Source organism: Rhineura floridana, chromosome 3 (assembly GCF_030035675.1).
Source record: "Rhineura floridana isolate rRhiFlo1 chromosome 3, rRhiFlo1.hap2, whole genome shotgun sequence".
NCBI classification, from domain to species: Eukaryota; Metazoa; Chordata; class Lepidosauria; order Squamata; family Rhineuridae; genus Rhineura; species Rhineura floridana.
Window position 1 is genome coordinate 56,221,768 of NC_084482.1, and position 13,774 is coordinate 56,235,541.

The following is a 13,774-nucleotide window of genomic DNA, read 5'->3' on the forward strand; positions in this document are numbered from 1 at the left end:
TGTGCAGAAGATATTTATAGCCAGATCCTGAATTCTATATTCTGAAAGTGGGGCAGATTTCCAGTTTTGCCATGTGTCATAAAAAGCTCTCAGTCATCGCAACCGCTTGTGAAATGTCATTTGAGGGGCCATAAACAGCAAAATCACTCACGTGTGATGCCAAAGCTTGAAGAGATGAGCCCTAACATAGGACAATGGACAAGGATACTGCTGTACTATTTCCAGATATTCCTCAGCCATCTCCCAGACTACAGGGTTTCTTCCCTCAAACAAAGCTGGGTTATGAAGATTGCCCTCTAAAAGGAAAAAAATACCAGAAGGAAGTTTTCAGCATTTTGTTCTTGATCGACACAACCCATAAGTTTTCCAATCCAAGAGCTTGTCCGATAACACAATTATACAGGCAGGGGAGTGATTAACCTTTTCCCAAATGCCAGTTCTTCCCTGCCAAGCCCCCACCCTGTTTCCTGCTATTTTCCAGCTGGGGGAGATTTGCAGGGGAGAATCTGTGGGTATAAGCAGGATAAACATTTCTTGCTCTCACTAGCCAATGCTTCTCTCCAAATGTCTCCCTGTTTGTGCTACCTGCACAACACATATTTGAAAATGTGGGTCTGCCAAGATAACATATAGTTCTGCCCTCAGTCATTCATTTTTGAAGGGAAGACAGCTCCCTTCACAGCTCAGTTTTAATTTATTTAGAATATTTATATCTTGCTTTATAGCCTCAAGAGACTCTCAAAGCTGCTCACAGAAGATTTGCACAATACAATCATATTCACATGTAGTATCAGAAACAGAAATAACACAGTGTCTGTATGATGCTAGGATTATTCAGGCAGAATTTCCTGCCCTTATTCTTGGTCTTCCATAACCCTTTGGCCTCCACCTACTAGGCAACAGCTGCCACTGAGGTCCTATGAGCCAAGTGAGTGAGGAAGAGCAAGTCTCATGATGAAGTCTTCATGATGAAGGCAAGTCTTCTATAAATTTCCAGAGTTATACTATTTTTATTATTGTTTCATTTATGAATTGCTTCCTATAAAAAGAATACAAAACAATTGTGTATGTGTGTATATATTGACTAACAGGGAAAAAACCTTGTGGTTTCAGAACGTACCTACTGCCAACAGATATTTCTATCCAACTTTAAAAAGCAGGGAAATTGGGCAGCTATAGTGAATGCACCAGGGGAGCAGGAGACCTGATCTCCTCTCTGAGATATTGGACTGCCCTGCAAAATGGTTGGTCTTTCACAGTCCAATCCACTTCCTGTGTAGCTTGGAAGAATTGAGTAACGTGCCTCTGAGCATATGGTGAGTAGTGGCAACACCTGCAACCAGCCCAAATAACAGAAACAAGACATGTGCTGTGCTGATCTTGTTTTAGCAGGGAAGAAGCAACAATATTAAAACAGTTGATGTTGTTCAGATAGTCACTTTAAATATGTTTGATTTACTTTGCAATTTTAGTGAAGTTTCCTATAGTAAATAATTCTCTTTTGCTTCTGTTTCTGTGAATATGTGAAGCAACACTTTGCAACCCTAAAAAACCCACCTTTCCTTAAGTGGAGTAGTTTAAGCATAGCAGGCTGGAAACATCATAGCAGGCCGAAAACATATCTTGGGTAGCAACATATTGTAACCATTCTGATTTTACATCATACTGCAGTTTCAGAGTCAACTGTTAATGCAACCAAAATAGAAATAGAGCGTAACCTCCAGTTTGAAACACAAATGGTTGTCTTTACCACCATGTGACATTGACCAATAAAAAGTCTTTGAAATTAATAAAATTAAATTTGACACAGATTTCTAGGATGAATAATGAGAGAAATATAATTTTCTAGCTTAGATTCTCTGTAGAAACAGTAGTAACACAGAAAAGAAGCAAAGTAAGAAGAACAGCAACAAACATCCAAAAATGTAATTCTCCATCTTTGGAGATGGCAGGTGTTGCCTCCACTCACCATATGCTCAGAGACACATGTTACCAAATTCTTCCAAGCTACACAGGAAGTGGATTGGACTATGAAACACCAACCCAAATTGTGTTTGCATTTTGACAAATTTGGAGGGCAGTACAATATCTCAGAAAGGAGGTTAGGTCTCCTGCTCCCCTGGTGCATTCATTGTAATTTTTTACAAATTTGTGAGTCCCAAAAGGCACATGCTGCCACACTGTGCGTAACAGACGTCCTGATAAGATGGTATCTGCAGGCTGCCCTCTTCTGCAGAATGCATTAGTCAGTTGGGTATATAAGGGATGAGATTATCTTTTAGATATCCTGGTTTGAAACTGAAAAAAAAAGGGCTTTGTACTCCAGTATCAGCAACTTGAACTTAGCCTGGTAGCTAACTGGCAGCTAGTGCAATTCTTTCAGCAGCGGCATAATATGATGGTGATATTCTGCCCCACTGAGCAGTTGAACCACCATGTTTTCCACTAGCTGCTGTTTCTGGGTCAACCTCAATGGCAGCCCCGCATACAGCACATTGCAGTATTCCAATCTGGAGATTACCAGCATATGTGTGAGAGACTTTTTTTTATTGTTTTTAGGCAATGGCAATTACAATATGGAGAAACATACAAAAGAACATATTTATACAACATTAAATTTCAATCCGATAAAACATGGATAAAACCATAAAACTATAAATGGGAGTAATAAGAGTTCACTACATTTGTTTAGATTAGGAGCACACTCAACTGAGCTCCCCTTAGCTTTTAACGCTGGTGTAATTCTGATCTTTGTTGTGGCCAATGCAAACAAAGGTACCCTATAAGTGACAAATTTATCTGTATCTGCCAGCAGACATCTGATCTTAAGCTCAGCTGGTTGGCCTTCTAAAGAAGACTGAAAAGGAAGGATGAACTAGGCACTCAGTGAATTATATAAAGGGCAGTATGGGATATAATGCTCCATATCTTCAATTTGCCCTGATCCACATATACACAGGGAATCTTTTTATGGGTTTTTTGTGTATCTACCAGCCAGATATTCAGTGGGCATCAGCTGAAATCTGAGCTGAGTGAAAGCATGCCTTACAGCAGAAAAAGTTACCTCCCGCAAATAAGTAGCCCTTTTGTGGTCTGATTTGATTTTGGCATACCAAATGTCAGACTTGCAATTCTTTATATATTCAAAATCTTGTTGAGCATCTCTGCCAAAAACTAAGTCCCGGATCTTATGTTCGGATGCATCCTGCATTGTCAGTTTATCAGCACATGGACAACAGTGGTCAGGCTCTCCTAGTCCCGAAACAGCTGAAGCTGTCTTACCAGCCAAAACTGGTCATCTGAGCCTCGAGTGACAGATCTTATATACTTGGCCAACTTATTACGTATATAATCCAAGGCATAAGCAAATATTTTATCATCTATTTGTTGTCGTGGACTGGTTGCCCAGTCTTGTACAGAATTATTGGCTTCCTCCACTTATTCAACTATTATTTTTCTAGATAACAATCCCAATTTTCTACCAAGGTCAGCCCTATACTAACGAACCACAGGTTTCTCTGCAGAAGCCTCTGAAATTTCTACTAGCTAAGTAAACTCAATGAATCCTGTGCTATTTACACAAATCTTCTGAAAATGGGATTTTTAAATAAAGCAACAGCAGCAGAACATAACCACAGCTGGAACAAAGTCACTCAGGATCACTCACATCTGGGCTTCATCATAAATTTACTAAACAGAGTCATAAAACAATTATCTAGGAGGAGAAGCTTTCTCTTCCTACCTGCACTCATGACACCTTGAACTCCTGTCTTCTGAATACATTGTTCCACATCACTGAGGTACTGAATGTTTCCATTGGCAAACACAGGGATGTTTACAGCCTTTCTATGACAACAAACAGAAACACAAAAGCAATAGACAAACAAATGCATAAATAAAAAAAAACAGAAAGCAAATCCAGAGCATGTTGAAATTAAGCACCTTTTACTGCTGCAACTTTTACAGTTCTCCCAATGGAGGGCTGTAGAAAGTGGAGTCCCTCAAGGATCGGTATTGGGACCTGTACTTTTCAACTTGTTCATTAATGACCTAGAATTAGGAGTGAGCAGTGAAGTGGCCAAGTTTGCTGATGTCACTAAATTGTTCAGGGTTGTTAAAACAAAAAGGGATTGCGAAGAGCTCCAAAAAGACCTCTCCAAACTGAGTGAATGGGCAGAAAAATGGCAAATGCAATTCAATATAAACAAGTGTAAAATTATGCATATTGGAGCAAAAAATCTTAATTTCACATATACGCTCATGGGGTCTGAACTGGCGGTGACCGACCAGGAGAGAGACCTCGGGGTTGTAGTGGACAGCACGATGAAAATGTCGACCCAGTGTGCGGCAGCTGTGAAAAAGGCAAATTCCATGCTAGCAATAATTAGGAAAGGTATTGAAAATAAAACAGCCGATATCAAAATGCCATTGTATAAATCTATGGTGCGGCCGCATTTGGAATACTGTGTACAGTTCTGGTCGCCTCATCTCAAAAAGGATATTATAGAGTTGGAAAAGGTTCAGAAGAGGGCAACCAGAATGATCAAGGGGATGGAGCGACTCCCTTATGAGGAAAGGTTGCAGCATTTGGGGCTTTTTAGTTTAGAGAAAAGGCGGGTCAGAGGAGACATGATAGAAGTGTATAAAATTATGCATGGCATTGAGAAAGTGGATAGAGAAAAGTTCTTCTCCCTCTCTCATAATACTAGAACTCGTGGACATTCAAAGAAGCTGAATGTTGGAAGATTCAGGACAGACAAAAGGAAGTACTTCTTTACTCAGCGCATAGTTAAACTATGGAATTTGCTCCCACAAGATGCAGTAATGGCCACCAGCTTGGACGGCTTTAAAAGAAGATTAGACAAATTCATGGAGGACAGGGCTATCAATGGCTACTAGCCATGATGGCTGTGCTGTGCCACCCTAGTCAGAGGCAGCATGCTTCTGAAAACCAGTTGCCGGAAGCCTCAGGAGGGGAGAGTGTTCTTGCACTCGGGTCCTGCTTGCGGGCTTCCCCCAGGCACCTGGTTGGCACTGTGAGAACAGGATGCTGGACTAGATGGGCCACTGGCCTGATCCAGCAGGCTCTTCTTATGTTCTTATGTTCTTATGCTGTTTAAAAAATGGCCAACTTCACCTTTAAAGCAACATACATAATACCCTGGCCCCTCCAATGCATGCATCTCACCCTATGGCGAACGCTTTAGGTTAAGAAAACTGTTTTCCACTCCCTTCCACCCACATCTTGCTACCTGCAGTTCCCTCACCTCACAGCCTGTATGTGTTCCCAGGAAGCCACACCAGCAAGAGGCCCCTTTTGTTCTTTTGTGCGACCATGGACAGTCAGGAGCTAGAATAGAGGTGTATTTAATTCTTAAGGTAGGTGAGACAAACACATCTAAAGAAAGCACTGCTTTTGGTCATTGGCTTTGCTGTAGTATATGAAGCATGATAAGATTCCTTGCTTCAAGTATATATTATCTTTTGGGTAAGGATCCTGATTCAAGAGAAATCCTTCCATTTCAGCTAAATGATCTGCAGCCAGCAGGGACATATCTTCATAAATCTTACAAGGAACTGTCTTGTAAGCACTCTCTCAGATTAATTTTAATCTAGGATGAAACTTTGATATGGAACTATAGCTTTCTGTAAATATACAGTTAGAACAACAACACTACTGGTGAAGTTGAGTCAAATGGCAGCAATGTTCTATTTTTTCAGATGTTACTACCTTTTTTGCAGAGGAGAAAGCATTATGTCTCCAGCTTGTTTAAAAACTATAACCTAAGTCAGGAAACCTAATATCTGTTTCTAACTTTGCCAGCAAATACCTTGACCTCGTCTTTTAATTCCTTGAGTTATTGCACAAATTTGTTTCAATGAATAATATTAGACCTCTACAATCAATGCAACTGACTCCTTACTTGACAACCAGCCTCTTCCAGCAATTGCGCATATTTCACAGTTTTGCCAATTTCTGGGAAAACACGGATTTTGCATGTGACAGGAACAGAGAGCTTCTCGTTAGCCAACACAACTGGAAAACAGACAAAGATAATAATTGTGAAACTGGCTGAAGTCAAAAGATCATGGGTTGCATCAAATGGTTGCGCAAGCTGAAGGCAGCCAGTACAACCAATATTTCTCTTTCCCTCCTCCCCACTGCAGCCTGTTGTACTAGGCAAAAAGCCTCTCCAGAGGCACCACACAGAACTCTAGTGCAAGGGTGGGGCAGAACAGCTCCAAATTGGGTGGAGGAATCTTGCACAGAGTGGAGCTCTGCTGGGGCAAGACTGCTCCACCTGATTTTGGGCAGTTCTCCCCTGGTGCTGCTGGGCTATGCAACACATCCCAACACTGGTCGGGAGCCCCCCAACTCTCTGGAAAGGCTTTGGGAGTACAGAGGAGTAGGGGAAGGGAAATACTAGTTTGCAAGCTGCCTTCTCTAAAATAACTTCTAATGCAGCACGCTATTTCACCCAGTGCATTGCACATACTACATTATCTACCAGGAGTGGGCAGAAGGTACACAGGATCTACTGGTAGATCTCTGAGTGATTCACAGTATAGTTGCTACATTTATATGCTGTCCTTCCAGGAAACTCACAATAATCCTGTAAAGTAGATTAGGCTGAAAGTGTGACCTGCCAAAGGCCATCCATTGCCTATCATATCTGAATACAGTTTCCACCATTAAGCCCAACACTCTAGTGATAGTGCTACCGGTTAGACAGGATATTAGAGGTGACCAAACTTGAACTACAACAAGTTGCACTCCAGCCTGTCAACCTCAATTTCAGTTGATCCAGAGCTGTTTCTAGTTGCTAACCCCTGGAACTGGATTAGGCATTAGAGTCTCTTCCTGTGTGTAACAATCTCCAAATATCAATGTGCCGATAATCCTACTGAAAAATGAATGACAGTTCCACTGACACGTACAACACAATTCTTTTCACAGCCATTGAACACATGTGAGGCTGCATTTCACACTTCAAGTGATAAGTAGTGCTTCGACATAGCTGCACATTTGCAACCAGTTGGAAACTTGCTAAGAGACAAGTCACAGGCTACAAATAGCTTACAATGGACTGTGCTACCCTGAGTCAATGAGCAAAAATACTGCCTTGTTATGCATTATTAAATAAATTCTATAAGAGCTCCAAAGATCTCATGCGTTTAAAAAAAATTATTCTGCTTTTTTTCCTGCTCAAAACGTCATAGACTTACTCATTTTCTGAAGAAGTCCCCATTCTTCCTGCAGGAATGCTCCATAGTGACCTACACACACAAAAACAGTAAATCATGACCTGGTAAAGACACACTGATAGTACAGTATCCCACACAAAACAACTATAGGTTAAAGCTATAAATGCAGACCCACAGAAATGTTTCTATTTAAGCACGGAAATGTCATCCTAATCATGTTTTCCAAAATGTATTTAGAAAATAAACAAGCTATTATCTCACTCTTCAAATCAGAACTACAAAGAGTTAAAACTTGGCACAGCCTGAGAGTTTCTGTATGGGGAGGTTGTGTTTTTTTTTTTTTAAAGGTATTTAACTTTTTAAACTATAATATACAATTAGAGAGAAAAAAGAAAAAGTGAAGTAAAGAACAATAATAAAAGCATATTTTCCTTTCTTGTTCTGTACTAACTCTCTATATAATTTGTTCAACAAAAATAATTTATCATATCAGGGGTTCCCAGACTGTGGTCTCTAGACCACTAATGAATGGTCCATGAACTTCATTCAGGTGGTCCACGGCGAGTCTGTGAAGAGCCATAGGCAAAGCTGCTGTGAACAGCAGGCACATCAGCTGTTCCATTGTTCTTAGAACCTGGCAGTCCACCTGGAAGGTGACTGGACAGACTGGAAGTGACAGGGAAAGGAAGCACTTGAAAGGTGCGGAGAGGATTAGCAGTGAAGTTAATGGGGAGCTAGAATTCAGAAGTTTAATCTTGATTCAACAAAAATCATACAACATGTTGCACAGTGCATTACAATGGCTACAACAGGCAGAAAAATCATTAAGTGGTCCACCAAGGCCCACAGCAATTTTCAAATGGTCCATGGGGGAAACATCTGAGAACTACTGGATTATAACTAAGAAAGTATATGGATTTACATTTTCCTGCACTTTGTTACACCAGCACATTATAAACGCACTCCACTTTTCCACAAAACAGTCATGTCTGCCCTCTGACTAAATCAGTCAATTTTATCATGTTTGCTATGTCCCACACTTATCCAATCTTGCAGTGTGGGAGTCCTTGCCTTTTCCAGGTGTAACATGTGGATATTCATGCAGCAGGTAAATCAATAACCATTTCTTTGTCATCTGTAAGGATGTGGTCTTTGATATATCCAAAGAGTGTGGCCAATGAATCTGCTGGAAGTAAATATCCTATAATTGTTTCTATTTCTTTTAGCACCTTGCTCCAGAGTTTCTTTATTTTAAGACAAGTCCAGAAAATAAGCAGTATATATTACCTGTACTTTTTGATGTATGTTGAGAACCTTTGGCTTGTGCCATTCATAAATGTGTGGATATCAGTGGTTTTTGGTGGACAAGTGAGGAACATAAAGTGGTTTTGCATGTTGATGACATGCTCTTTTTGTCACAAACCCAGAGAGGTCCATCCTTGATTTAACAGCTCTCATTAATAACTTTGGGTGCTTTTCTGGATATAGTATCAACCGGCTAAATCAGAGCTCATGTCCCTGGATGATCTTTTGCCCCGAGGCTTTTACAGGGTCTGGAACTTTAGACCGTACCCTATTGAATTGCTTTACTTGGTCTATGATTACTTGTAACCTTACCCAAATTATTAAGAAAATACAGTCTGATTTAGACCAGTGGGCACATTTGTCCTTGGTCATATTTGATAATACTTTCCTAGCCACCCTTGGAATTGTTAATCCCAGACAAGGTAACTAATAATTTCTGCCAATTATCATTTTTTAAATTAACTACTAATGGTATATTGGAAAATAAAAATAACAATTTAGGTAATATTATTATTTTCAATGCTGCTATTTTCCCCAACCATTATGTTTTTACTTGTGTCTAATTCATTTTTTATTTCTTGTATTAATTTATCATAATTGTATTTTGTTAAAATTTTCTGAATTCTCTGTGATCCAGATTCTTAAATATCTAATTGGAGAATTTCTCCATGGTATTTTATACCTTTTGAATGTTTATCCATATTCAGGCTTATCCACTCCGATTTAGTAATATTAACTGGGGAGTTCTAATTACATTTCAATTCTGCTCACACCAATTAAGAGTTTCTAGAAGTCTGATCTGCCTTTGCATTTTCAGATAACAGTCTCCTTCATGTTCTAAATATAAATTTGAATTAGAGTGATATATGAAGCTTAAATAGTAAGGCAGCTCAGCAAGGTATTTCATAAGAAAGCATTTAAATAGAAGTGGTTCAACAGAATTAATTAAACAGTTTTTGCTTTAAAAAAAGTTATCTTCAAGGGCTGATTCTGAGGTTGCTGCACGAACGAAGATTGCATTCCTAAACACACTTACTGGGCAGTAATTTACGATTGGATTGTAAAGTTTCACAAATTCATTTGGATTGGAATTGCCCAAAAGTATACTTGCATGTCTTAGCAACACAATTCTGTGCATTTTTATTCAGAGGTAAATCCCAATGTGTTTAATGTGGCTTCCTCCCATGTAAGCATGCACAGCACTGCAGTCTAAATTATTTAGATTGTGGTTTGTACATACCTCTTTTTGCAATCATTTGAGGACATCCCAAATTCAGGTCAATACCATCGCAGTAATCCTGAGCCAATAAGGCAGCCTGGACAAACACTTCTGGGTCATTGGCACAGAACTGTGAAAGATGTATACAAGCAAAAGAATAAGCCAGACATGACTTTAACACCTAAGTACTAGAACTATTTGATGAGTTTATATAACAATAAATTACTACTCAGTTATTTATTGATGTCAACCTCAGTTAACCTCCTAGTCAATTATCATTGTCATTAACTCCAAAACATTATCTATTTAAACACTTCCTTTTTGCCTATCTGGCAAGTTCCCCTGTAGCTTCCAGATTAATTCCTCATATCCCGCAGCACACAGTTCCCTATCCTAATATCATTCACTTTAGCCCTCCCCATAAATATCCAGATGGACTAACTACATGTCTGGACATCATGGTTTTGTGTGTATTGGAAATCATGTGGTTCTCTGCAGTTGCATTCAAACCAGAACTTGTGTCAGATTTCATTTTTGTCTGTTATAGTCTTGATTCTAATACTTGCACAGTTCTTATACATAAACACGTCTCCACCACATAGTTACAGACTTACGGTCTCCCAACCCTATTAAACAAATGCTGGATTTGCATATCCTGTGTACCTCTCCCCCCGCCCCAAAAAAGGTTTGCTCTACCGTGATGGAAGAAAATTGGATAGGGCAGGAACCTTGGGAAGGTCTGCATCATTTTAATTAGACACTAACATACTCAAAGAATTGCAGTGTTCCAGCTGCAAAAGTCTAATCCTATGGTCCCTGGGAGGGTGTCCCAGGGACTATAGGATTGTGTGGATCTATTTGTCCATAGGCAGAGATGTAGATCTACAGGCAGAGCAGGAGATCCACCTACAGAAGCATGATGGCAGAGAGGGCAAAAAGAAGGCTTCTATGGGTGTTTGGTGGTGGGAGGGACTGGAGCTACTAGGATCAGACCTCATTTTCTAACACACCCCTGGAATGAGGGGAACATATGCCAGCCCTGCACTGATTCTCCTTCCCATTGAGATCAATGGGAAGGAATTTTTTTTAAAATAAAGCCCTCCCCCCCAAAAAAAAAGGGAGGGGAAAGGGAAGTCACAGTCCCCACTTTATGGCATAAATCCAGCAGGGTTTGGATTTGGCAGATCATCTGCCTCCACTACTACATTCCCTGACCCAGCAGGATTGCTCTGTAAATGAAGGGAAGAATTTGGCTTACTAGACATGGCCAAATTGTTGGGTTATATATATAATATCAATATTATTACCAGTACAGTAGGGCCCCACTTATACGTCAGGTTAGGTTCCAGACCCCCGCCAAAAAGCGAAAACTGCCGAAAAGTGGATCAGCTGTAGCGTGGGGGTCTGGAACCTAACCTGCTGATTGCGCCAGAGGAGGAGAAGATCAGCTGTAGCGCTCTACAGCTGTTCTTCTCCTCCAGCGGGATCAGCTGTAGCACGCGGGTCTGCTTGCCCCGGAGGAGGAGAAGATCAGCAGATCGCCCCGCTGGTGCCATATTAGCCAAAAAGCGGGGCCCTACTGTATGTATTTTTCCATAGCAACTTGTCCTCTTTCACACAGCTACAGTTATAATAATTTTATAAAGGCTATTGTAACGCTGTAACTATAAAATAAAGCACTTTCTTCCAAAAGCCACTATGCAAAAAGATAACACTACAAAGAGTATAAAAATCTAGAGTGAAATTTTGAGGCAGCTATTACCTGCACAATCAAAGGTCTATCTTCAGGGCACACATCACAATACAAGTTTTCTTTGCGGTAATTGGCATCTCTGACAAAGACCTGAGCATGCAGCATAGGGGTATAGCACAGCTGGGCTCCATGGCGGCGGCTTAACAGTCTCCAGGCCAGTTCACTCTGATCCACCATGGGAGCAACCACAAAGCGGGCACCTCTCAAAGTGTTTCTCCAGAACTCAAAGCCCTTAAGTTTGGGCATCTTCCTCTGACTGGAAAGAAACAGAAACAGGAGATATGATATTCTCTAATTGATTCTAGTAAGTGATACTTGTAAATTAATTATATTCTTTAATTGATTTTAATAAATGATTATTGCAATTTAAAAAAAAAATATCTGACATAGTGGTATCGCCTGTTTATGAGAACTGCATGGTACAAGCAGCAGCAGTTTATATGGCTTTTAGTTTGGGGCACCCTTTCCTCCATCCCCCCCAAAAAACCACAAAACAAAACAATGTAAGGAAAATAAATCTTTGTAGAACCCTGTTAGTTTTTCTTTTTAAAGCTATGTAATGTGCAATGCAGACAATATACTTACAGGTCTCTCCTCTGTTCTTCTAGGGAATTGTTACAAAAGCACAAATGCTTCCCCCCCCCCCCGGAATATTAAGTATCCCATATTTTGGAATATCCTGTATTTCCTACTTATTTTTTATGTTTCATTGTTGTTATTTTATGATTCTGTGAACTTTGATGTGAGCTGTCCAACACCACACAGCCTTGCAGAAGACAGGAATCACAACTTTACAGTATGCCTCAATTTGCTTTTTTTTTACCTGATCTCTTGTAACAATATTCACTTTCATTAGTTGCCAGTCCAAACAGTATCTCATTAGTTTGTTATCATTGCATTACTGTATCCTAGTAAGGCAGTGTTCAAAATTACTGAACGTTAAACATTATACACTGCTACATAAATAGCACTGAGACAACCTTCTTATCCTTAGATTTACTGGGCAAACTGTTGGAAAAAAGAGGGGGTGGCAGACCAAAGCTTCAAGAAGTGACAGGCATGTCACTTCTTCCCTGCCCTATGAAGCTCTATCAGCAAGGCTGAGGCTACCCCCACCCCCGCATATTTCAAATACTTAGGCACTGGACCAGTACAAAGTCAAAAAAATATATACATTTCCTAGGTACCAGCATCAAGTTTTAACTAAACTGAAGGCAAGCTCAGAGGACTGGAATGTTACCAGCCCTGTTTAGGGTTAGGGATTGGGAAGATCTATCAGGAGATGAGATAGGAGAAGATACATCAGTTCCATCTGGCTGATTTCATTTGGTTACAGTAAATTGACTGTTGTTTACTTTGTTTATCATAGTTTTATGAAATAGTTTCTATGCTACCACGTGTGAAAACAAAGTGGTGTGGGCTTCCAAAGGGTGGGTACGCATTTTCTTATTGTCAGATAAATAAAGAGGAAAGAGTGACTGTTCTATAGCGCTGGCAATACGCCCTCCCTTCATAAGTAAACAGTAGAAGCCAATTCCATGCTTCCTTCTGGGCTGGCATTATGTGGAACAAAATGAACTGCGTTACAACGAGGCACTGCTGACAGACCTGCCAAGGCCGGCATACGCCCTGTTGCTTAGCTAAAGCATGCCAAACCCAGCGCTCATCACCGCGCCAACTCATGCTGCTCGCACTGGCGCAACTTTCACGTTCGTGACAGCCCTCCCGAAGCTTAGGCCAGGAACCGGACCCACCCTCCAGAGCGACCGCTTCCTTGTCCGAGGGGCTTCGTCTCCCCTACGGGTACCTGATTCCTACTGAGGCAGAGCCCCAGGTAGGGCGCTTAGACGTCTGGACGGCGCCTCCTACATTCCACTCCGACCGGCACAGCGGTGGCGTAACTTTAAACCCGGCTCCTTCGGAAACGAAGGCGCAGATGAATAGGGCCGGCCGGATCCGGTGCCTCTCGATTTCCCCCTAGCGGGCAGGTTTTGCGTACTAAGTACCCTCTGTCTGCCGCACATCTAGGTCTATAATACTGTAATGTTGCCAAGTTCAAGCTCTCAGAGGGCGACAGTGAAGTAAAGTTTCTTTTAGTTAGCAGAATACCCTGGGGCAAAATCATTAGAGAACAGTTCAGCATAAGACAGGAGGTATTTCAGGGAAAATGTGGTTTTATTTTCCTCAGCGTTGGTTTCAATAGCACTGAGTGGAACGTGGCTGCTTGAGGGCCACGGCATCTTTTGCACAGTGCTCGGATGTCAGGGGTGAGGGACAAACTCTCCATCACC

The 13,774-nt window shown here is 40.9% G+C and overlaps 1 protein-coding gene across 3 annotated transcripts in view; it reads right to left on the bottom strand.

Annotated features, from left to right (window-relative positions):
- Positions 1-13,456, bottom strand: part of DUS1L (dihydrouridine synthase 1 like) — a 30,832-nt gene extending 17,376 nt beyond the window's left edge. The window contains exons 1-8 of one of the 3 annotated variants that reach the window (XR_009761290.1): positions 13,238-13,456; positions 11,493-11,739; positions 9,752-9,860; positions 7,228-7,278; positions 5,925-6,037; positions 5,268-5,350; positions 3,743-3,846; positions 152-296 (exon numbers count right to left, since the gene is read on the bottom strand). Coding sequence is in view for 2 of the 3 variants with exons in the window: in XM_061615965.1 (XP_061471949.1) it covers positions 152-296; positions 3,743-3,846; positions 5,268-5,350; positions 5,925-6,037; positions 7,228-7,278; positions 9,752-9,860; positions 11,493-11,729 (842 nt within the window). In the remaining variant the exon portion in view is untranslated. The remainder of the gene's footprint in view (positions 1-151; positions 297-3,742; positions 3,847-5,267; positions 5,351-5,924; positions 6,038-7,227; positions 7,279-9,751; positions 9,861-11,492; positions 11,740-13,237) is intronic. The other 2 variants (XM_061615965.1, XM_061615964.1) reach the window with 2 other exon arrangements.
- Between the last annotated feature and the right edge of the window lie 318 nt (positions 13,457-13,774).